Below are 26,477 nucleotides of genomic sequence, written 5' to 3'. Positions count from 1 at the left end.
AGTGTACCATATTACTTATATTGTCTAATTTAATGCTTAAACTAAATATGAGGTTGCAACCTCAAGCCCCAATCTATTTTCTAGAAAACTGAATCTCAGACAGATTAAGCAACATTCTCAAATTCAAACTAGTGTTACTAGTTTGTAACAGTTGTGAATAACAATAGTTAAGTGACAGAGCTGGGATTTCAACCAGGTCGATATGACTCTAAAGCACATACTTTAACCATTATGCAATACTGCCTCACCAGGAATGTATACAATATGATATTTTCTATTACATATCACTCCAAAGATCTATTTTGAGGTACATGTTTTATTCGGGAAGTACATATTCTTGTTGCTTTAAAATTGCCTCAACCTAGTAATCAAACACATAGCCCCAAAGTATATCCGCCACCATGGTATTTTTTTGTTTGTTTTATACTGTGTTCCCTTAAACTTAAAATGGCTTGTCTTTGGATATTTCTCTTTCAAGGTTGAATGGAAATATGCATATTTTCTTACGAAGACACTGAGGTTGTTGCTATAACATATTTCATAGTAACACATCATTTATTTAGGTAGACTGAAATATGAAAGATAACAGGCAAGTGAAATCTGGATAGAGTCTGCCTTTGTTCTGACAGCAAAATTCAAACATATATTTGGCATTTGCTCACTAATTAAATTTAGAAATTTGGAACTTAGTGTACAAATATGAGTAAAGTGTTAGTTAGCATCATTTAATTGTGTCAACCAAGCAAGGCAAGACAACGGAAAAGGAGAGCATTTGCCTGGAGTCAGCAGAACCTGAGGTCAAATCTGATCACACTAACTACAAGATCCTTGTCCGTTTATTCACCTCTCTGAGCCTTATCTTCCTCCACTTTCAAAATGAAGGTCTCAAAATAAAACATCTCTGGAAGCCCTTCCAAATCTAAAATTGAAATTCTGTCAATTTATTCTGTTTTGTAAAATATTCTTCTAAACAATTGTCCCGGAATAAGCAATAATCATAGATCAACTTTTGCTGTATAAAAAGGGGAAAACAACATCCCTTTGTAGTCATTTGGCAAATTGTTTTACTTGAAAAGGAGTGAACATTTCAAAGATTAAACTATTTTAAAAAGAGTCAAGATTTGTAATAAACTCGTAAAACAATATATTGTACTCGTGTCAGCGCAGGTTTCTCTCCTCTGTCTATGGATGCTCACACAGATGCACAGTGTACATTTTATCATTCATAGGCTTGCCCAGAGCTCAACTGATCTGGTTAAGATGGTATTTCAGATTAAGATTAAGCTTGTATTGTCAGAAGACAATTCTGCTTCTTTCTTCCATTAACCCAGATCACTTGTTTATCACCTAAAATTCCTCTATATTCTTAGATGCAGTCAAGAACAAGAGGAATGAGACTCAATTTCTAGTTCTGTTTATGAACTTAGTTCTTTCTCTTTATGTCAAGAACACTAAGCTACATGCCTAGAGCACCATGAAGCAGCCACCTTTTCATGGCTCACACCAAGCCAGGAAGAAAAATATGTCAAATGCAGCCACAAGAACTAATGTTGTTTGGAGGGAAGCACTGAACAGAAGGACTTACAAGGCACACATTACAGTACTACTTCTCCACCTATTTCCCACTGGAAGATTGATGAAGGATGACATTCACATCCAGAACACACTTCCATAAGCGCTTCTGTGCATTGTCCATATCCTCCATCTCTTTCTTTCCTCTCAAAAAAGCCTATTGGTATGAAAATGAGAATTACATTATTATAGGGAAAACCCTGAATTGACCTTTCATTAAAAGGAATCATCACTTATAAGTACTGATGGTTGATAAATCACTTGGGATATGACCTTGACTCTCGCAACTCTGAGGTGGACTGTTGCCCTAGAATATTGTCAGTAAAGTTCCAAAGGGTTCTTCTGCTAACACCCTCAAGCCTTTGAAGCCTTTCAATGTTTCCACAACAGAAATAACCCTTAATGGCTCTGTCAGTGCCAAGCAACATCTGTCATAAGCCTGAAAGGAGAAATATTTGCCTGCCAGGATTTCCATACACCCTGTACATATATCAAACATTTATACCCTTTAAACCAAGCAAGAATTATGTGCATTCCTAACCCTGATTTGACTTCAGATTTCTAGGGTGTAATATAATCCTATATAATACTCTACTTTTGGAAATAATTCCAGTTTTTTAAAGAATAGAAAAGTAGCAACATAAGTTATTTTAAAATGCATGGTAGTAGAAGTGATAAAAAGTGATTCTTTCCAAGGTAAAAAATTAAATCAGCTTTTACTTCCACAGTTCTAGAAATACCTAATAGCCAAACTTACATCCATATTATACTTAGTTCTCATTTCTATAACTTTGGAAAGGGAAAGAACCAGAGCATTCATTTATACCTAATAGAAAAACAGAAGGAAATTCTATATGGATTAATTATATGTGAAAATATTTATTTATTTTTGATGTGCTTTTGGTCTTTTCTAGTATTTTGGGGTTTTGCCTTATGTGGAAAAAATACACTGCTTTTATTTTTATTAAACCAAATAAACCTCTCTTCATTTGCAGAAAATTACATGCAATTATCCCCTTACAAATGGAGCTACCACAGCTCAAATTAAAACTTAACATTCATAAGGTGTTATTCTGCAGATTAGTTTTTAGCTGAAAGTGAGCTCAGTGGGATTTATGTGAACTTGAAAATTAATAAATTGAGATATTAGTTGAAAAATACAAGGAATAATTTCCTGTCTTTGCCAGATGATCTATTTGGATTAATGCCTATAAAAGTTCAACTACAGCTGTCTTCACTGAATTTTTAAATAATGAAACCATAACCCTTCTCCCAAGGAGTTTATTAAACTCTCCTTTGATTAATGCTGTTGCTTACCCCTCTTGGGAAGTCAGATGTATAATCAATATTACAAGCACATCCCCCAGTATTACTTGGAGAACTCCAGCTGCTAGGTCACTTAATACAAATGTATCATCTAAATTCATGAACATGGCAACTCTGTTCAAATCTTTTAATCTAAAGGAAACTGAAATCTATCAATCAGCCTGTCCACTTCATGTCCCAAGATTGGAGTGAAGGAGTTATCCATGACCTAATTAATATCAACATAAGTAAAAGAAAAAAATAGAGATCCTGTTAAGTCTTTGAATCTACTAGACGTAACACTAGTACAATATCAGAAATAAATCCCTGAACTTTCATCAGATTACCTGAGTGTAATAGACAGGAGTCAGAAAACATCCTGTGATTTAGAGATCAGGAGAGTGTAAGAGATAGTGAAATATGACATGATCTATGAGGAGAAATGAAACTGTTTCAAAATTATCAAAAAGCCCATGAAATAGAAATCAAGGGAGTTGATAGTAAGCCTGTGGCAGAGTTAAACAGATGATGATGCAGTTCCAGGTGTATTCTGGCAAGACCTAGCAGTAGAGAGCTTAAGTGCTGAGCCCAAGATTCATATTCTTGAGAGAAGTTAGACGTGAAGGGGCAAGGGGGTAAAGAAGGCAACGGTAAATGAAAAAGCATCAAGTTTGTATAATATAAACATATGCCCAGAAGCAGAATAGAATGGCAGTTAGGGCCTGACTGTGTTCAAATCCTCCCTCCACCATTTAGCAGCTGTGTGATCTTGGGCAAGTTGCTCAAACTCTCTGCCTCTTAATTTCTTCATCTGAAAAATGGTGATAGTGATAACAGGTTGTTGAGAGGATTAATTAACACATGTAAAGAATTAAGAACAGTGCTTGGAACGTGGCAAATCCTTAATAAATGGCAATTATTTTTACTATTATTATTATTGCGTTGAGGTCTTCCTGTCATCTATTTTGTCTCTTGTTTGTTTCTAATCTTTTTCTACCCATTTCTGTCAGTTATTTGGAGGCAATTGAGCAGCAAAAGAATGTACTATATATATATATATATAGTTCATGGGTCTATTTATATAGGTAAGAGGTCAAAGTCTATAAGGGTCAGGTAAAAAATGTAAATAAGTGAAGGACTCCCCGTTTGAGACAATAGGGAATGGTACGGACTCTGGAAAACTGAGAAGCACATGCCCTGACTGATGGAGTCAACTGCTAATCCTCGTCTGCTAATTCCTCAAGAATTCAGACTTGATATCTTCCCTCATTTTTTTTCCCCCAAGAGAAGCCAGAAATTCTTATTTTTAAATGTTGGCTTAAATTAATTTAACACTTTATGTGGACAAACAAAACATGACTGAAGACCCACTGGCCATCCATTTGTGACTTTTGATCTAAGTGATTTTCTGAGATTCTTTCTAGTTGTGACCTTTCATCATTCAGTTACAATGGGATGCCCAAACAGAATACCTAGTCCCAATCCAAACAAACTTTTTGATCCACTTAAAAATGCTCACTCAGCTATAAACAGAACATATAAAAATTTCTGGAATAAACTGACTGAGGTCACTATTTTTACATGCTGAAATTTCCAATTCATGTCGGTAAGGGTCTATTTCTGATAGATTTAGATCCAGAAGGTGAAACAAGTTAAAAAAGACTCTTCAGTTCTTGTTTGATTCATTCACCCTCATTCAATTAGATGCAACTCTAATGTGCAGCCCCAAAGAATGCAACCGTGAAATGTTACATTGGGTCTGACCTCGATTTTAAATCCTCAGAGCTTTTAAATAGAAATTAAGGTGCTTGTTTGGGAAGTAGATTTCTGAACATTTTTCATTTTCTTTTACTTTCTTTTTTTTTTAGCTTGTTTAACTTTCTATTTGAGAAGTACTTAAACTTGAGTAGTGCTACTGAAAGCTGATAAAGAAATAATTCTTCTCTAGAGATAAAAAGAGAGAGAAAGGATGCCACCCAACCACATGTTTTGTGCTTCTGAAATTATTTATTCCCCTGCAATCTTCTTTGACTAAGATGTAATTGTTTCAATAATATAAAAGCTGAAAGAAGGCATTTGGCACACAAATCTTTGCAATGTATTCATTCTAAAGAGAAGCAAAACAGCTACCAAATAACAAATGATATCCAAAGTCTTGCTCCCTATGAAATAAATCATCCTAAATCCTGCAGATCAAGTTATACACACCTCAAAAATATCAAGTTTTCATTTTATTTACTTGCAAAATGAAGAATTTTAACTCCTACAAAATAGCAATTTAAAAAAAGTCTACTGTAAATATGCTAATAGAATTCTAGAATGAAGTAGAAACTTCTCCCAGAATGCGTTTTTTTTAAATCAGGTAGATGCACAAATAATAGGGAGTCAGAAAGTGGAATGAGGGAAAGAAAATATTCAAAGATATACAAAGGGTAACAAAATGAGAAATTACAATTTATACCATGGCAGGAATTAATGTCAGCTTCTGTGCAAAGGTTAATGTGAATTTGCCAAAGCACTTTGAGTTGACACAATTACAGTGTGATTTCAACAAAGGCTTTACCGAAAGAAAACCACTGCTTGTTGCAAGCATCTATCTTTAGAAAAGTCTTTTGTGGGCATCTTTTACAGCAATAGGGTAGATGTTTTTGACTGATATTTTTAAATTAATAATATATAAATACATTCCATATAAATGTATGACCACCATCTATTAAAAAAGGAAAGATCTCAAAAAATGGTTATAATTCCTTCAATATTTGTACTAATGCCTCTTAAAAATCTTATTTGGAACTCTATCATTTCCATATAGTTCCCTGAGTCTAAAAAAAAAAATTAACCAATAAATTTGAAATCTTGTCAATGATCTAGGGTTAGCACCAAAGTCTCTACAATTTTTATAGGATAGGATTTTCTTAATAGACTTTGTACAAAACAGTTTGAACTAACGTATGGCCTTTATTCTGCCATTTCATTTAACGTGTGTTCATGACACAGTATTTATGATTCAGCCATGTCAAAACTAGAAATATTTTGTTCCTCGTATAAAGTGCAACCTCAAATAAAGTGCACTGCTTGATGGATGCCAGTCAGACACTGTGCATTTGAAAAAAATAGTGCAAAAGGTCACTGAGCATAGAAACAAAAAGAGGTAGTTTTGAGCAAAGGCAGTACCGAGACCTTCAAGGACTTTCCTCTTCTGTTCACACCTGTCTTAAAAGTCAAAGCACACCTTTTAAATATCATGATTCATAACATAATTTTTATACAATCATAAAATTGTAGTTTTGTGGTTGGAACAATAAAAAAATATCTAATGAAATTTAGACTGTTTGTGCCTGCCTAAGGTAAAACATAAATAAAGTAATAATAATGTTATAGCTTGTGAATGAACATTTTAAGTGTCAAGCACAGTACTAAATATTGTATATGTATTATTCAAATTAAAACTAACTTTAAAAATCTATGAGATAAATACTCTTATTATGCCCATATTAAAGATGAGGGAACTAGGGCTTAGAAAGAGATGAACCAACTTACCTAAAGGTAAATAAATGACTAAATTTTTTAAGGACAAAAAAACAACAGCGGCCATACACACACACACACACACACACACACACACACACGTTGAAAGCCTGACACACACACACACACACACATGTTGAAAGCCTGACTCCACAGACCATCCTTTTGATTATTATGCTAGACTGGTAGGCAATTTAAGTCAGACAATTTAACTTCTTCAGAAATGTCCTAGCTAATCTAAGAACAAAGATCTTTTCTTGTCTTGCTAGATTTGTCACTTGTCATTGGTAAGGTATTGATGAGACTTGACCCAAGTATAATTATCTAACAAGATTATCTTTTTATCTTGTTGTGTTTTTCATAACTACAACAGCAGTTCATTTCAAAAATAAGGTAGAAGGAAATTAGCATCCAGCAGATTCAGGGGTAATGCTTTGATAGACACAACTCGTTACAATTGTGATTTATTATTTTCATTTTCCTTCATTCAGAACCCAGTGCTGCTCCCACAGATGTCAAGGCTACAAGTGTGTCTGTGTCAGAGATCCTCGTTGCGTGGAAATATATTAAAGAGAGTCTAGGAAGACCACAGGGATTTGAGGTATGAACAAAATTATTGAAAATAAACCTTGTTATTTCCACTCACACTACATTCTCCTAAAGAGATGGTTTGGTGACATGCTTTAATCTGTTTCTGTGGCTTATAACAGAAATACGTGAAACTGGGTAATTTGTAAAGAAAGAATATTGCTTACAATTTTGAAGACTGAGAAGTCGAAAGTTCAGGGAACAGATCTGGTGATGGCTTTCTTTGATGGTGACTTCAGTGACACAGGGTATCACATTGAGAGATGGCAGATGGCTTGAGCAGAAGAGAGAGAGAGCTCATCACATGCTCTCCTTTTACAGCCTAAGAACCATGCCCATGATCACCATCAAACCATCAACTTATTAATCCATTTACTAGGGCATGGTCCTCACAATCTAATCACCTCTCAAGGACCTACTTTTCAATCACCATAATAGGATTTCCCACCGTCTTAACACTGTCACAGTGGGAATTAAGTTTCTAATACACGGACATGGGGGACACAATTCAATCCACAGCATGACACTTAAACAGAATTATATTCCTTTGAAATTTTGCTGTATGCTAAAGACAGTAAGAAACACTATTTTACTGACATGCATTATGTCACTCATTAGCTGGCTTGTTTTCTGGTACAGTAGTTTCCATTGCAAAGATTAAAAAAAGAGATGCAATTGAGCTTTAGATAAAATCAGGAGCTTCAAGTGGATATTTACTGGTATCCAATTTATTGGTGGTTAAAAAATGTTTTGTGTCTTTTTTTCTAATAACTTAATGTTTAAAAAGTAGATTTCCTTTCGTACTTTCTTGACAAGTCTTAACTCTAATACTGAATTTTCAAACCTTGTTTGGATCTTAGTGATCTGTATCTAATTAGTCAAATGACTTTTTTGTCCCTTAAACTTTTAAACACAGTTATGCCAGACTTATATTGGTGAACATTTCATACCAATTCAATGATGTCAATGAAATTTTAGCTTCAGAAAAACTAGAAGACTGTGGGCAGTCTGTGAAGTCGAATATTCCTTGATAACAAGATTCCTGCTTCTCATACAGCTCTTGTTTTCATTCTTACCTTGGTTTGCTAGTCAGGTGTTGGGAAAATATAGGAAAATGGTCAGTGCCCCTCAGACGTTCAGAATCCTGCCAAGCATTTGCTGTGAATAGGTTGTGTGAGGCAGAGTTAGTGCACCTGCCCAGCGCCGCCCCCTTGGCTGGAGTTTATTGCCTCTGGCAGCCGCCGCAGGAGCAGCCACACCTTTCCAACCTGGCTTCCAAGGATCTGTTTGCCAGTTACCTAGCTCACAGACCTGCGTGTAAAGGGTCTGGTGACCCAGCCTGGCATGTGAGGGGTCTGGGGACCCAGCCTGGTGTATGAAGGGTTTGTGATCCAGTCTGGAACGGGCTTGAGGGGTCTGGGAGCTCCAGACCCAGCCCTAGCTCGGCAAATGGCCCAGTCGGTGCAGGATTACCAGCGGGTAAAAGAGCCCGACAACTGGCGTGGTGGCCTAGCTTTACAATTGGCATCACCAACAGGATAAAGAGCACTACAATGGGCGGCGACAGCAGAATTCCTACATTAGCCCTAGTGCCACATTAAGGATAGGAATTAGGGGGGTAATTTCTTTTATTTATTTATTTGTTTGTTTGTTTGTTTATAAATTTTATTTTATTTTGTCAGTATACAATGTGGTTGATTATTGTGGCCTATTACTGAAACCTCCCTCCCTCCTCTCTCTCCTCCCTCTGTCCCAACAATCTCCTTTCTGTTTGCTTGTGGTATCAACTTCAAGGAATTGTAATTGTTGTGTCTTCTTCCCTCCTCCCCCCAGTTGTTTGTGTATTTATTTATTTATTTTTACCTCCCACAAATAAGTGAGAACATGTGGTATTTCTCTTTCTGTGCCTGACTTGTTTCACTTAATATAATTCTCTCTAGGTCCATCCATGTTGTTGCAAATGGCAGTATTTCATTCTTTTTTATAGCTGAGTAGTATTCCATTGTGTGGATGTACCACATTTTCCATATCCACTCATCTGATGATGGATATTTGGGCTGGTTCTAACTGTTAGCTATTGTAAAGAGTGCTGCAATGAATATTGGAGAACAGGTATACCTTTGACTTGATGATTTCCATTCCTCTGGGTATATTCCTAGCAGTGGGATAGCTGGGTCATATGGTAGATCTATCTACAATTGTTTAAGGAACCTCCATACTATTTTCCATAGAGGCTGCACCATTTTGCAGTCCCACCAACAATGTATGAGAGTTCCTTTTTCTCTGCAACCTCACTAGGGGGGTAATTTCTAAAAGACAAAAAAGAATTAGCATCTAACCCAAGACCTTAGTTGCATTTAAATTTGTAATTCTTACTTTTCTTCTGCTTCACCTCCCATTCAGAGAAAATCATCTTGTTTTTTGAACAACGATCAAGCAAGGAACTTGTATACTAAAATGATTTCCAGATTGAAAATATACATTTTCATTCTATTTCAGTTTTCAAATAATGCCTGATAACTATTTGATTAACATACAGTTAGCATTAGATAATGATTATCATGATAAAGAATTTATACAATCTTTCTAAGAGTTACAGCAAGACCATTTATGAGAAATCATTACCTACCTATATGATATCATGGACTTATTTCTATAATCATGCCTCCATTCACTATTTGGAGTGATGTATGTATGTATCTTATTATGATTGCATGTTTAGTTGAATAATATCTCTGTTTCTCACTATCCTTGCTGTAGGAACCAATTCTGTTCATCACTAAATCCCAGCAACTGATAGTACTTGGCCTATGACAGGCCACAATAAATATTTGTTCAATAAATGAATGTCTTTGCTTCACAATCAGCCCCTTTTTTTTCTTTTTTTAAATTTTATTTTATCAATATACAATGTAATTGTTTCTCATGTCCCTTCAGCCCCTTTTAATATGACTGTAGAAGCCACTGTGGTGGCCTCTCCAGCTCCCTTCACTGGGCTGATGCACCATTCTCCAGCTGCTGTGAGTGTTGGCTATTAATGGTTCTCAACTTCCCCTCTGGAGAACTGCCCACCACTGTGGGGCTGCCTTTCCTGGAAAGTTACCTCTCGCACAATCAGGCAGCCCAAGGCCAATGACTGACTGATACTGGTCCTTTTCCTCTAGAAGGACACAACTTTATGGTGTGCTTTATGATCAAGATCCCTTGCCGTGTGCAACAGGGCAAGCCTGGATTACCTGGACCATGGTCTTGCTCAGCTCTCTCTCCTTCCCTATCTAGCTTTCCTCCATTTCTTACAGATTTTGCCTGCAAGCACTGCCACAATAAATCATATGTATCCAAATCCTTATCTCAAGCTCTTCTTCTAAGGAGCACAACCTAAAACAACTTCATAAGTGTATATCTACCCTGGACCTCTGTATTAATGCATTCCCTGTAGCTTATAACAGAATACTGGAAACTTGGTAATTCATGAAGAAATGAAAGTTATTTTTTACAGTTTTGGAGGCTGGGTTGTCCGAAGTCCAAGGAACACATATCTGGTGAAGGCCTTCTACAGCAACACAGGGTGAATGGGCTGAGCAGGAGAGAACTAACCAGCTAACATCCTCACTTGCTCTTCTTTTAAAGTCATCAGAACCACACCCACTACCACCCATTAAACCACGAATGGATTAATCCATTCATGAGTGTACAGTTCTTACAATCCAATCACCTCTTAAAGGCCCCACCTGTCAATTATCGTAATAGGATTTCCCACCTTCTTAATACCGTTGTAATGTATATTAAGTTTCTAATACTTGAACCCTGGGCAGGGGGCACATTTAATCCATAGCAACCTCTGAATCAGAACATCTGAGGGGAGGTCTCTGGTGTGCATACTTTCAGAAGGCCATAAGGTGTGTTCTGGTGCACAGAAGAGTGAAGATCCAGCCTCCTACATCCCAACCAGTGCTCCCTCACACAGCCAGTCATTCTCAACCTTGTTTTTACCTGCCCTTATAGCATTAGAGCACATAACCACCGTGACTCACTGAATTGACATTTCTCTATGAGGTCCTGTAGAGATCACACGAGATTAAGATTTGTGCACAATTCTCCCTCAATATAAATCATTCATTTGCTCAACAAACATTTGTGAAGTCCTGCTAAGAACCAAACACTGAGCTAAACACCGGGGATAAAATAATGAGCAAATAAAGTTCCTGTCCTTGTGAAGCTTATATGGTAGTAGGGAAGGCAAACAGTAAACAAGCTCGTAAATAAGTGTGTGATATAATTTCAGTTGATGTTAAATGCTGTGTAGAAAAATAAAACAGAGCAAGAAGAGAAGGTAGACAGTATGAGATTATTGATTATTGATGTCTGAGAAGTTACCTTTTTGAGGTTGTGACGTTTTAGTAAAAATATGACTGAATGACAGAGAGGCAGAGAGAATAGCAAGCCAAAGGCTCTCGACTAGGAGCCTGCTGCACTTCCCCCAAAAAGAGGAAGGGAGTGATTTTGGCAAGAGAGTACTGAGCAACAAGGGATGTGGGGGTGATAGCAGAATTATGAGAGATCACCAGGACAATGACCTGATTATATGGGGTCTTGTGAACCATGAAAGGAAGTTTGGATTTTATCCCAAGTATAAGGAGAAGCCATTACAGTATTTTTAACAAAGAGAGTCAAGTCAAGATCTGACATAGTTTAAAAGCCTCTCTCAGCCTACAGGGTGGAGAATAGACACTAGGGAAGACTTCAGGGAAAAGAGTGGAGAGGTGGTTGTTCCAACATAGGTGACAGGGAGGTTGGTTTCTACTAGAGTGGTAGCAGTGAAGTTGGTGAGAAATGGACCTGTTATGATATGCTTTGAAGGAAGGTATGACAGGATTTGATAATGAATTAAATGTGGGCTATGAAGAAAAGAGGCGTCATAGACAATTCCAGAGCTTTCTGACCCAAGAAACTGGAGGAATGGCATTGTCATTCACAGAGACGAGGAACTCAGAAAGAAGAAAAGGCTTTAGAGTAAAAATCAAGGATTCTGCTTTAAATATGTTAAATTTTATAACTTCTTTATTTCTTAAAAGAGTTGCCAAGGTGGTCTTATAGTAAGAGAATGATGGTTTTTCTGCATATACCAGCTGAGATCACGGAGTATTGATAAAGAAGATGAACAGAGCCCTGTGGTGCCCCACCATTTGAAGCTCAAGAAAGAAAGGGTGTGGTGAAAGAAACTAAGAGGAAGACCCTGAAGAGATGCAGAAGCCAAGAGAAGAATTTCAAGATGGAGAGAATGTTCATGGAGTGAAATGCTGCTGAGAAATTCAGAAAGATGAGGCCTGAGATTGCTAGATGCATTTGCCAATGTGGAGACTCTAGTAACCTTGATGACAGAGGTTTTATGGGGTGTGGGGGATCAAGGTTTGACTGGAAGATCAAGATCACTCACGAGTGACACTCAATGTCAGAGCACAATATTTTTGCTAAATCTATTATATTCAAAATGAAAACTTATCACAAATAAAAATTGAATATCTTTAAGGGTAGAAAGTTAATAGAAATGAATCAAATTCTGGGACAATCATCACCATGACCACAGTTTTGAATTAAAATAAATCCACACAAACTCTGACAACTGATTTTACACACAGAAACAGGACAGAATCCCTGGGCAGAGTATCATCTATACTGTACTATTTTATAGTGTATTATAAATTGTAGTTTTAAAAGCATAGCATCTTGTTCCCTGAAAAAAAAAAAAGTCAACATCTTGATAATTGGAAAATTAAATATATGTTTTTATTATCAGAAAATAATTAAAATGTCATATATCAGTGGCCAAATAGTGGCCACATTAACTGCTATTTAAGTAAAATACATTTGGCAAAGACTTCTTTGATTTATACTGTCTCATAGATGCATAGTTGCATGTAGATTTAAGACTAAATGTGATATAAATAAAGCTTATCAGGATCTCTCCCACCCTTTCTTTTCCGCACTCTTTATTCCGTTAAAGAGAGCTCTACCTCTGTCCTTCGCTTTATCCACCCTGGAACTTACTTTCTCCTCTTCTCTCCACCTATTTTTCTCTTTCAAAAATGTCACATAGTAAAAGATCTAATTAATTACTAAAATGTAGTAACTTCCTAAAGCTTAATACTTTATCTTCCTCCTATCTCCCTCCTCTAGTCTATCCCTACCACCACCATAGCTATATTTACTGATGATAGAAATCTGAGCATGGTGACAATAAAGGAAATATTTGAAACAAGGGCATTTGTCACCAGAACTAATGGGATTGGTTTCACATTTTAAGTACTTATCATATCAGTCATATGATTCATTTTTCTGGCCATAAGTTCAATTTTTCCTGCAATGTCTGAAAAAGCAAGTTACTAGAAAGGCACTAACTGTACCATTTTGAAAATTGAGGGGACAGTGTTTTCTGTTACCTGTCCTATTTTTTCTGAATTAGAAAGTGTGACTAAAATACATAAGATTCTGCTGTAATGATTGGTACATCCTAATAGTAGAAGACAAAAAAAATAAACACACAAACATGTAAGTGAGTAAGAAAAGCTCAGATAACAATACACATAGAAGTTCAAAGGTAGAACAAACCTGGTTCCTTTGAGGAACAGAAAGAAGTGACGCTCTGGACTTTAGTGAGCAATGGTGTGAAAGGAATTAAAAGTAGTCAGGGAGTTAGGCAGAGATACGATTATGTACGTGTATTAGTCCATGTCTGTTGCTTATAACAACGTATATGGAACTGGGTAATTCATAAGAAAATGAAATTCATTGCTTACAGATTCAGAGGCTAGGAAGTCCAATGTCCAGTGAACATATCTGGTGAGGGTCTTCTTTGATGGTGGCTTTACAGAAATGTAGGGGGGGTCTCACATGGCAGAAAATGGAGGAGCAGAGAAAAACTAACCGTCATGTGCTCTTCTTTTAAAGCTCTCAGAACCACGCCCTGACCACCATTATTAATCCATTCACTGCAGCATAATCCTACAATATAATTACCTCTTCAAAGCCCCACCTTTCAACTACCATAATAGTATTTTTCACCTTCTTAACACTGTCACAGTGGGGACCAAGCCTCCAGCACATTAAACTTTTGGGGGGACACAATTCAGTCCACTACGGTACAGATATATAGATGATAGAAAGGGTTTTTATTTTACTGCAAATGCATGGGAAAGCCAATAGAGCAATTTAAGGAGGGGAGTGACAGTGTCCAATTTACATTTTTTTAAAAAACATCACTCCGGCTGCTCTTATGTGAGGAATGAAAGAGGGAGGGGAGAAAGATTAGAGAGTAGAATTTAGGAGGTTATTGTAATAATCCAAGCAAGAAATGACGGTGGCTTAGACTAAGGCCTTAACAGTGGAGTGGGAGAGAAGTGGATGTATTTTAGAGGCAAGTTGGCAGCATTTTCTGACTGATCCAAAGTAGAGGCAACAGAAATGATAACTCCTGCATCACTGGCTTGGTCAGATGGGTAAATTGTACCACTTACAAAAAGAAGGAAATAGTCAACTATGCTAACTGCCTCTTAGGTTTAGAGGTTATTGATCTTAAGAAAACCTCCATAATCAAATAAGTAATGAATATCCCTAATGTTGTCAGTTTAGTTACATGAGATCATAGGCATTTAACACTCCTCATAATACCACTGTTATCTAAACAACAATTATTGGCAATAATTTGGGAAGAGGGAACCTCAATTCAGGAGCTCTCAGCCCATCATCATCTTTATTTGATGCAGAATTGTCTAAGTCTCTTGTCAGGATTTCAGGGTGTTTTGATAGTCATGACAATTACAGCTCTTCGATGTTGGTATCAGAAATGATTAAGAGCAAGACACAACATCTGAATACGTTTTTGCACCGAAGATTTTAATAAGGGAGTATAATTAACCACCTCAGAAAACTATTTTAACCTCAGACAAATGCAGTTAAAAGAAGTCAAGATGAGAATTTTAGCAAAACTCAGAGACAAAGAGAGAATCTTAAAAGCTGCAAGAGAGAAGTGTCAAATCACCTATAAGGGAGCCCCAATCAGGTTAACATCAGACTTTTCATCACAAACCCTAAAAGCTAGAAAGGAATGGGATGATATTTTCAAAATACTAAAAGACAAAGATTGCCAGCCAAGAATACTCTACCCTGCAAGGCTATCCTTCCGAAATGAGGGGCAAATAGTATATTTCTCAGACAAACAAAAACTGCGGGAGTTCACTACCACAAGACCACCCTTACAAGAAATCCTCAAGGGAATACTGGGTTTGGTTCCTGAAAAATAACTACCACTGCCATAAAAACCTAAGAAAAATCTAAACCCTCTAGTACAATAAAAATGGCATTCATGAAGAGAAAACAAGCTAACAAAAACACTATCTACAACCTAAGGAACCAACAAACAAAGAAACGAAACAGTAAATCAGAAAGCAAGGAACAAAAGACACCTAAGACAACCAAACAACCAATAAAATGCTAGGAATAAATCAACACCTTTCAATAACAACTCTTAATGTTAAAGGCTTAAATTCCCCAATTAAAAGACACAGACTGGCTGACTGGATCAAAAAGCAGGACCCAACTATATGCTGCCTACAAGAGACCCACCTCACCCATAAAGATGCACACAGACTAAGAGTGAAAGGATGGAAAAAGATTTACCATGCAAACAGAAAAGAAAAACGAGCTGGAGTGGCTATTCTTATATCTGACAAAATAGACTTTAAACTAAAAACCATAAAAAGAGACAATGAGGGACACTACTTAATGATAAAAGGACTGATCCATCAAGAAGACATAACAATCATAAATATGTACGCACCCAATGTTGGAGCAGCCAGATTTATAAAACAAACTCTATTAGACCTAAAGAAGGAAATAGACACTAATACCATAATAGCAGGGGACCTGAACACTCCACTGTCATTATTAGACAGATCATCTAGGCAAAGAATCAGTAGAGAAACACAAGATCTAAACAAGACTCTAGACCAATTGGAATTGGCAGATATCTACAGAACATGCCACCCAACAACCTCAGAATATTCATTCTTCTCATCAGCACATGGATCATTCTCCAGGATAGATCACATATTAGGTCACAAATCAAGTCTCAATAAATTCAAAAAAATTGGAATTATCCCATGTATCTTCTCAGACCACAATGGATTAAAACTAGAAATTAATAACAAACAAAACTCTGGAAACTATACAAACACATGGAAATTAAACAGCATTCTACTTAATGACATATGGGTCCAAGAAGAAATCAAGCAGGAAATCAAAAAGTTTATTGAAACTAATGAAAACAATGATACATCATACCAAAACCTGTGGGATACTGCAAAAGCAGTATTGAGGGGAAAATTTATTGCATTAAATGCTCACTTCAGAAGAATGGAAAGATGGCAAGTGAACAACCTAACACTTCACCTTAAAGAACTAGAAAAACAAGAACAATCCAATCCTAAAGTTAGCAGACGGAAAGAAATCATTAAGATCAGAGCAGAACTGAATGAAATTGAAAACCAAAAAACAATTCAAAAGATCAACGAATCAAAAAGTTGGTTTTTTGAAAAGATAAATAAAATTGACAAACCATTAGCATGGCTAACAAAAAAAAAGAAGAGAGAAGACTCAAATAACAAAAATTAGAAATGAAAAAGGCGATATTACAACTGATTCATCTGAAATACAAGGAATCATTCGAGACTACTATAAACAACTATACGCCAACAAATTTGAAAATCTGGAGGAAATGGATAAATTTCTGGACACACACAAGCTCCCAAAACTGAACCGTGAAGACGTAGAAAATTTGAACAGACCAATAACAATAAAGGAGATTGAAGCTGTTATCAGAAGGCTCCCAACAAAGAAAAGCCCAGGACCAGATGGATTCACAGCAGAATTTTACCAAACATTCAAAGAGGAATTGACACCGATTCTTTACAAACTATTCCAAAAGATTGAAACGGACGCAAATCTCCCAAACTCATTCTATGAAGCAAACATCATCCTGATACCAAAACCAGGTAAAGATATAACCAAAAAAGAAAACTACAGGCCGATATCCTTGATGAATATAGATGCAAAAATCCTCACTAAAATACTAGCAAACAGAATACAGCAACACATATGAAAAATGATTCATCATGATCAAGTGGGATTCATCCCAGGGATGCAAGGTTGGTTCAACATACGCAAATCAATAAATGTGATACACCATATTAATAAACTCAAACACAAGGACCATATGATCATCTCTATAGATGCTGAAAAAGCATTTGATAAAGTTCAGCACTCATTCATGACAAAGACCCTCTATAAGTTAGGTATAGAGGGAAAGTATCTCAACATAATTAAAGCCATATATGCCAAACCCACTGCCAATATCATCCTCAATGGGGACAAGCTGAAAGCTTTTCCTTTAAGAACAGGCACTAGACAAGGATGCCCACTCTCACCACTCCTATTCAACATAGTGTTGGAAGTACTAGCCAGAGCAATCAGAGAAGAGAAGGAAATAAAGGGCATCCAGATTGGAAAAGATGAAGTCAAACTGTCCCTGTTTGCAGATGACATGATCCTATATATCGAACAGCCTAAAACCTCTACAAAAATACTGTTGGAATTGATAAATGATTTCAGCACAGTAGCAGGATACAAAATCAACACACAAAAATCAGTAGCATTTCTTTTCTCCAATAGTGAACATGCAGAAGGAGAAATCAAGAAAGCCTGCCCATTTACAATAGCCACCAAAAAAATAAAATACTTAGGAATTGAGTTAACCAAGGAGGTGAAAAATCTCTATAATGAGAACTACAAACCACTGCTGAGAGAAATTAGAGAGGATACAAGAAGATGGAAAGATATTCCATGCTCTTGGATTGGAAGAATCAACATAGTGAAAATGTCCATACTACCCAAAGTGATATACAAATTCAATGCAATCCCCATCAAAATTCCAAAGACATTTTTCTCAGAAATGGAAAAAACTATTCAGACATTTATATGGAACAATAAAAGACCACGAATAGCCAAAGCAATGCTGAGCAAAAAAAATAAAGCTGGAGGCATAACACTACCTGACTTTAAGCTATACTACAAAGCTATAATAACCAAAACAGTATGGTACTGGCATAAAAACAGACACACTGACCAATGGAATAGAATAGAGAATCCAGAAATCAACCCACACACTTACTGCCATCTGATCTTTGACAAAGGCACCAAGCCTATTCACTGGGGAAGGGACTGCCTCTTCAGCAAGTGGTGCTAGGATAACTGGATATCGATATGCAGGAGAATGAAACTAGATCCATACCTCTCACCGTATACTAAAATCAACTCAAAATGGATTAAGGATTTAAATATACACCCTGAGACAATAAAACTTCTTAAAGAAAACATAGGAGAAACACTTCAGGAAATAGGACTGGGCACAGACTTCATGAATACGACCCCAAAAGCACGGGCAACCAAAGGAAAAATAAACAAATGGGATTATATCAAACTAAAAAGCTTCTGCACAGCAAAAGAAACAATTAAAAGAGTTAAAAGACAACCAACAGAGTGGGAGAAAATATTTGCAAAATATACATCTGACAAAGGATTAATATCCAGAATATATAAGGAACTCAAACAACTTTACAAGAAGAAAACAAGCAACCCAATTAAAAAATGGGCAAAAGAGCTAAGTAGGCATTTCTCTAAGGAAGATATCCAAATGGCCAACAGACATATGAAAAAATGCTCAACATCACTCAGCATCCGGGAAATGCAAATCAAAACCACATTGAGATACCATCTAACCCCAGTTAGGATGGCTAAAATCCAAAAGACTATGAACGATAAATGCTGGCGAGGCTGCGGAGAAAAAGGAACTCTCATACATTGTTGGTGGGACTGCAAAATGGTGCAGCCTCTATGGAAAATGGTATGGAGGTTCCTTAAACAATTGCAAATAGATCTACCATACGACCCAGCCATCCCACTGTTGGGAATATACCCAGAGGAATGGAAATCATCAAGTCGAAGGTATACCTGTTCCCCAATGTTCATCGCAGCACTCTTTACAATAGCCAAGAGTTGGAACCAGCCCAAATGCCCATCATCAGATGAGTGGATACAGAAAATGTGGTACATCTACACAATGGAATACTACTCAGCTATAAAAACGAATGAAATACTGCCATTTGCAACAACATGGATGGACCTCGAGAGAATTATATTAAGTGAAACAAGTCAGGCACAGAAAGAGAAATACCACATGTTCTCACTTATTGGAGGGAGCTAAAAATTAATATATAAATTCACACACACACATACACACACACACACACAAACCGGGGGGGGGGGGAAGAAGATATAACAACCACAATTATTTGAAGTTGATACAACAAGCAAACAGAAAGGACATTGTTGGGGGGGAGGGGGGAGGGAGAAGGGAGGGAGGTTTTGGTGATGGGGAGCAATAATCAGCTACAATGTATATCGACAAAATAAAATTTAAAAAAAAAAAAAAAAAAGATGAGAATTTTATGTGGAAAATTTCCCTTGATGTACCACGTACGATAGGGGAGGTAAATGAGCAATAAGAAATCATTTCTGAAGTCATGTGCATAGATTTATTTCCTTCTAGAATATGTTTCCTGTCAAGCACATACTCATCTGTTGCTTTGATATTGACAACTGTATCTCTGGAATACATACTGTGGTATTAACTAATATAACACCTCAATGCATTCCCCTCATAAATAATCAAACTTGAAACTATCTGTGACACACTTGACTCTGAAATCTTTGTATTTTCCCACCTATTAATTGGAGGAGGCTACGCTGGAGCAGGGGTCATTTAGAGAGAAAATGGACACATCAAGGGCAGTAAAGTCCTTAAAGTTCCCGTGGCCCTACCTGGTCTCCCCCGTCCAAGTCCCTATTATTGTGCTCTCCCTCCTCAGTTCTGACTCTCACTGCAGATGCTCCAGACTTTGGTTGCAGCCTGACTCTAATTGTAACCCTGGGGTTGTGGTCATTTGTCCCTATCTGGCTTTCTGTGTGTTTCATCCGATTCTCATTTATTATTTATTCATTTCTTTACTCAACTAATATTTATTGAGTACCTGCTATATTTGGTACAGACTTCAGGCTAAAACAATAAATAGAACAGAATTTCCACCTTTATAAAGTTCACATTCTAGCAAGGGAGACTGTCTATTTTCTTGGGTTTTTGTTTTTGGTTTTTGTTTTAATCCTAAGTCTCAAATGTGTAGCTCCTTTTGCTGATGACTTGGTTTTGACAATCTTTTCCGTGATGCAGCCATACAGGGCAGGAGTAAGGATTTCAGTCAGAGGCTTCCCCTAATGTAATCTGTCAATAATCTACTTACATTTGGCATTTTTGCCTTTTATAATGAAGAATTTATTACATCTTAATTGGTTTAAGAAATAATGGACCCAGCGTTTTGACTTAAACTTATTTTCATCTGCAACTAACTTGACACTTTTAAATACATTAATCAATTAATTCAAATAAAACAGTGATTGATGTTTGATGTTAACTAATTGCTCTATCTCATAGGATCGTCATGGCAATTAAGATGATAAGAATAGCTATGCCAAAATGATAGGGTCAGAATTACAACTCCTAACCCCTCAAGACAATGTGTTGAATGGTAAGGGGCTTGAGAACATTTTAGTGCTATCATTCCTTACCATTTATAAGTGGATCCATCCATGAGTGTTTCTGAATATCTCCATTAGGCTAGATTAAAATTCCTCTAAAAAGAAAAAGTGTTCTTTCCCTTTCAGCAATCTTTTAAGACTGCATTCTATAAGAATAGCACTGCCTCATGAAAATACCCATCTGAAGAAATAAAAATATATGAAATCACAAATGCAGATACCAATCCATCTAATTGTATTTTATAAATATTTAAATAATTTGGTTGACATTCTCTTAGAACCACCCATTTGAGAATTTTGATTACTTACATGGAAGTAGCTTGAGATTTTATGATTGCAAAGACTAAATGTAGAAAGCATTGCCATTGGGATATGTGAAATGTCTAGCTTATGATATGCAGCATGATTGAAAATTGGAAATGGGCTGTGTTTATCCAGCAACCTTGATTCATGACTAACCATGGCTGACCATCTGGATTGCCATCCTTGTCACTGGCCCATGCAAGTAAGTTATTAGGTTCAGTTTTGAATTTATGAACTCACCAGAATAAAGTGTCTTGTGAATGGTAATCCCTGAATCCTAGGGTGGAGTCCCTCAAGCTTTTCAGAGCATATGAGGATCTTTACATGCATACAAATTCAAAGCAGATGACAGTCTGGCAAAAAGGGAGAGTAAAGAATAAGGCCAAATTTCACAGTCTTTTCCCTGATTTTCCCAGATCAAGAAGAAGGATGAAGGAAATTATAATAAGGAAATATTAAATGATTTTTTTATTCCTTCACTCACCAAACATTAAATATCAGGCAGTGTACTAGGCACTGGAAATATACAAATTAATGAGATCTAGTCTTTGCCCTAAAAACACTCACAGTCTAAGAGAGAGCTATATGGGAAATTTAAGTAAACAAAAAAGAAAGACATTGGAACAATACAATTCATCTGTCCATAATTACCCCAGGAATTTTTGACATCCCAATTCTCTGAAGAAATGTTGGTGAGAATAAATCCATGCCAATGGGTGTAAGTTTCTGTTTGCATGAGATATGCTCCTGTCCCTACAACGTCTTCAATTTTCCTAAATAAAATAATAAATCAACTAATGGAATAGTTTTATTTACTGAATAAAGTATAAAAATATCTTTTTTTCATTCCACATACTTTATTTAATATGATGTTGTATATTCTGCCTGTGGAATGAAGTCCCTCATGATTGCCAAGTTTATAATGCTTATGTTTATTTTGCTCTTCTTGTAAGAGTATTATTAGCTGTATTTATATCTTTTTAATGGTTAAAATCATTTTAACAATGGCAACAATTTATTTTTGTAGCAGGGGCACAAGTGCACAATATCCTAGTTTCAATTCTAAACTTTTTAGAGCTTGTTATTCAGAGAAAAGGAAGGGCAAAACAACTCATCCCATTTTACAATTCTTTCTAAAAGGCATCCCTAGCAGTTCTTCTTGGGCTGCATGCAGGACTTGCATGTGTTCATTCAAAACCTTCCAGAGGATATGAGAAAGGAAATATGGTGGTGGTTCTTCACTTTATGATCTGACTCTAATCATCAGAGCAGGAGACAAAAACAAACGGGCCTCACTGCTATCTGACAATAACTCATGCTAGGCAGATTGCATTTAATTTGTGCAGCAGGAGGAGGGAGGGTATCTGTGTGTGAAAATGGAATTTCAGATGTAAGTTAAACGGGAAAAAGAAGGCAGAATGAAACCAGTCACCAAAAGGCTAAAACAAAGACTGTTTTATTTTCCATATGGTGTGTGGGCAGCAGCTGTTTACAAATTCTCTTTGGCTTTTTATTATAAGTTAAAATAAGAATATAAAAAAATTCTAAACAGTAGAAGGAAATAGGATGCCAATTCTACTCTTTCTGTTCTGAAATTCTCTGGACTCTGATTTAAATCAAATAGCTTTCATGTCCCTTTCATTAAATTTTCTTTTTCGGTTATTTTCATAGACTGTGAGGCTAACTAAAACTATTTATGTTTTTTAAAAGTCAGCAGATCAAAAGGAAATTGAAGTAATACTTCACTTGCATAACTTGTTTCTTCTCTTGTCCAATTGAAAAGCAACTCCGTAGAGATCTTTCAGAAAGCAAGTAATTACCCAGTTTACTGCGTTTTTCTTTCATTTGCTACTAGATACATGGCATTATGGAGGGAATTCAAACACTTTTTGAAATTTTTTTCTACTAAAATACTTATATAAAACATTTTCCTAATAATATTAGGATATTTGCCTGAATATATTTTTATTACAAAAAGAACCAAAAAAAGTACAGATGCTTTGAGCATATTCAGAAGTATTTCGCATTTTTTCACTCTTCCAAACAGATGAAAGTGTCCTGCACCATCTCTAAAAAGGGATTTTCCCATTCCTAAACCCAATCTTTGTGAGCTCATCAAATGTCCATCCACAGTCTTACCCTCATGACATGATGCACATTTGTACACACAGAGCATCCATACAAAAAATGGAATCACAAACGAAGACATCAATTCATTTAAATTACTTGAACATTACTCTTGATGTTTTGTTAGAACAACCCATTTGAGAAAATTGCTAAATTGTGACAAAATCTTCTTCCTCTTGAGAGCTGAGTTTTTATCTTAAGCACCTTGCAATATTTTTGTGACTTGGAAGTACAAATTCAATGAGTGTTGAATAGATAGATACAGATGTGGGCTTGTTTAAGGTACTAGAAAATGGAGAAATTTTATAAAGCACGTGATGAACACACACACAAAAAGGAAACTTTACAAAAGACATACTTAGCATTATAAGAATGGCAGTTACTAATTGACTAATTGCCAGTTACTAAACCTGAGACTTTATTTCCCAATGGGCAATGATTTTTGGAAAAACCTACATATAGAAAAGTGTACAAATTGTAAACGTACAATTCAATGAATTTCTACAAAGTAAACACTTGTGTAACCACAATCCAAGTCTTGAAGCAGAACACGACTGAAACTCAGAGACGCAGCTTGTGTCTCCTACAGTTACTATCCTTATTCTCACCCGTGAAAAAAAAAATGCTATCCTGACTTCTTTTCTTAATTGACAGATAACATTGTATGTATTTATCGTGTGCAATATAATGCTTTGAAGTACATATACATGTGGAATGACTAAATCTAACTAATTAATCAATGCATTACTTCGCATAGTTATCTTTTTTGTAGTGAGAACACTCAGCGTCCATTCTCAGCATTTTCAACAATGCAATATATTTTTATTAACTATAGGCATCATGTTGTACAATAGATCTCTTGAACTTATTCCTCCTATCTAACTAAAATTTTGTATCCTTTGACAAATATCTCTCCAAACCCCCACCCACTCGCCCCCTCACCCACCTCAGCCCCTGGTAACCACCATTCTCCCTACTTCTATGAGATCAACTTTCAGATTCCTCACATGCGTGAGATCATGCCGTATTTGTCTTATTGTACCTGTCTTATTTCACTTTACATAATGTCCTCCACGTTCATCTGTGTTGTCACACATTACAGGATTTCCTTCTTTTTAAGGCTAAGTAGTATTACATTGAGTATATATACCACATTTTCTTTATCTAGTCATTCATTGAGGAACACTTAAGTTAATTCCATATCTTGGCTATTGCGAATAGGGCTGCAATAAACACAGGAGTGCATATATCTCTTTGATATACTTATTTTATTTTCTTTGGGAATGTACCAGAAGTGGAATTGCTAGATCATATGGTAATTCTTTTTTTTTTTTTTTAATTTCTTGTGTTTCTTTTAGTTGGTTTTTTTTAAATCTGACAAAAAATATGGAATGCTTCACGAATTTTTGTGTCATCCTTGCACAGGGGCCATGCTAAGCTTCTCTGTATCATTTCAATTTTGGTGTATGTGCTGCCTAAGTGAGCACTGGTAATTCTATTTTTAATTTTTTGAGGAATTTCCATACTGTTTGTCATAATGGTTGTACCAACTTACATTCCCTGAAACAGTGTGCAAGGGTTTTCTTTTCTCCACATCCTCACCAACACTTAACTTTTGTCTTTTCGATAATAGTCACTCTAACAGGTATGAGGTAATATCTCATTGTGGTTTTGATTTGCATTTTTAGTGATGCTGAGCATTTTTTCATATACCTGTTGGCCATTCGTATGTCTTCTTTTGAGAAATGTCTATTCAGGTCCTTTGCCCATTTTTAAATCTGGTTATTTGTTTTCTCGCTATTGAGTTGTTTGTGTTCCTTATACATTTTAGATATTAACCATTTGTCAGATGTATAGTTTGCAAATATTTCCTCCCATTCCACAGGTTATCTCTTCTTGCTGTTGTCTGTTTTCTTGTTTTAGTTTGACATAATCTCATTTGGCTATTTTTGCTTTTGTTGCTTGTGTTTTTGGTGTGATATCCGATTTTCTCTATGTTTTCTTCTAGAAGTCTCATAGTTTCAGATCTTACATTTGTCTTTAATCCATTTTGAGTTTATTTTTGTATATGGTGTGAGATAAGGATTCAATTTCATTCTTCTACCTGTGGACATCTAGTTTTCCTAGCACCATTTATTGAATAGACTATTCTTTCCTTATTGTATGTTCATGGCACCATTGTCAAAAATCAGTCAGCTGTAAATGTATGGATTTATACCTGGGCTCTCTAGTTTATTCCATTGGTCTATGTGTCTTTCTATGCTGGTTCTATGTTGTTTAGATTATTATCACTTTGTAGTAGATTTTGAAATTATGTAACATGTTGCCTCTAGCTTTGTTCCTTTTGCTCAAGATTGCTTTGGTTATTCAGGGTCTTTTGTAGTTCCATACACATTCTAGGATCATTTTTTCTCTTTCTGTGAAGAATGTCATTGGTGTTTTGATAGAGGTTGCACTGAATCTGTAGATTGCTTTGAGTAGTATGGACATTTTAACAATATTAATTTTTCCAATCCATGAACACAGGATATCTTTACAATTATGTCTTTTTCAATATCTTTCATTAATGTTTTATAGTCTTCTGTGTAAAGATCTTTCATCTTCTTGGTTAAATTTATTCCTAATATCTTATCTTTTGTAGCTATAAATGGAATTGTTTTGTTGATTTATTTTTCAGATAGTTCACTATCAGTGTATAGAAACATTACTAATTGTTGTATGCTGATTTTGTATCCTGCAACTTTACTGAATTCATTTATCAGTTCTAATAGTTTTTTGATGGAGTCTTCAGGGTTTTTTAATATAAGACCATGTCATCTACAAACGGGGACAATTTAAATTCTTCCTTTTCAATTAGATGCCTTTTATTTCTTTCCTTTCCTACTTTCTCTGGCTGAGACTTCCAGTACTATGTTGAACAGAAGTGGCAAGAATAGGCATTTTGTTTAGTTTTATATCTGGAGGAAAAGCTTTTAACTTTTTCCTCTTGAGTATGATAGCGTGATGTTAACTGTAGGCTTGCCATATGTGGCCTTTATTTTTTTGAGATACATTACTTCTATATCTAATTTGGTAAAAGTTTTTATCATAAAACTCTGTTGAATTTCACCAAATGCTTTTCTGCATCTATTAAAATGATCATATAGTTTTTGTCCACTCATTAATTCACGTATGTTGAACCGTCCTTGACTCCCTGGAATGAATCCCACTTGATCATGGTGAATGATCTTTTTAATGTGCTGTTAAATTCAGTTTGCTATGGTTTTGTGGAGGATTTGTGTATCTGCGTTCATCAGGGATATTGGCCTATAGTTGTTTTATTTTGTTTTGTTTTGTTTCTTGTGGAGTCT

General features: G+C 36.0%; 1 protein-coding gene and 1 non-coding gene across 2 annotated transcripts in view; one reads left to right on the top strand and one right to left on the bottom strand.

Annotated features, from left to right (window-relative positions):
- Window positions 1-26,477, top strand: part of CNTN5 (contactin 5) — a 473,778-nt gene that overhangs the window by 429,278 nt on the left and 18,023 nt on the right. The window contains exon 19 of the mRNA XM_063094835.1: window positions 6,897-7,006. Coding sequence (XP_062950905.1) covers window positions 6,897-7,006 — 110 coding nt within the window. The remainder of the gene's footprint in view (window positions 1-6,896; window positions 7,007-26,477) is intronic.
- On the bottom strand, window positions 24,508-24,614 carry LOC134377406 (U6 spliceosomal RNA). The gene has a single exon (XR_010023454.1). It is a non-coding gene; the product is annotated as a U6 spliceosomal RNA (small nuclear RNA).

This window comes from Cynocephalus volans, chromosome 4 (assembly GCF_027409185.1).
Source record: "Cynocephalus volans isolate mCynVol1 chromosome 4, mCynVol1.pri, whole genome shotgun sequence".
Taxonomy (NCBI): domain Eukaryota; kingdom Metazoa; phylum Chordata; class Mammalia; order Dermoptera; family Cynocephalidae; genus Cynocephalus; species Cynocephalus volans.
The sequence above is the reverse complement of the archived record's forward strand: the minus strand, read 5'-3'. Positions and strand labels throughout refer to the sequence as shown.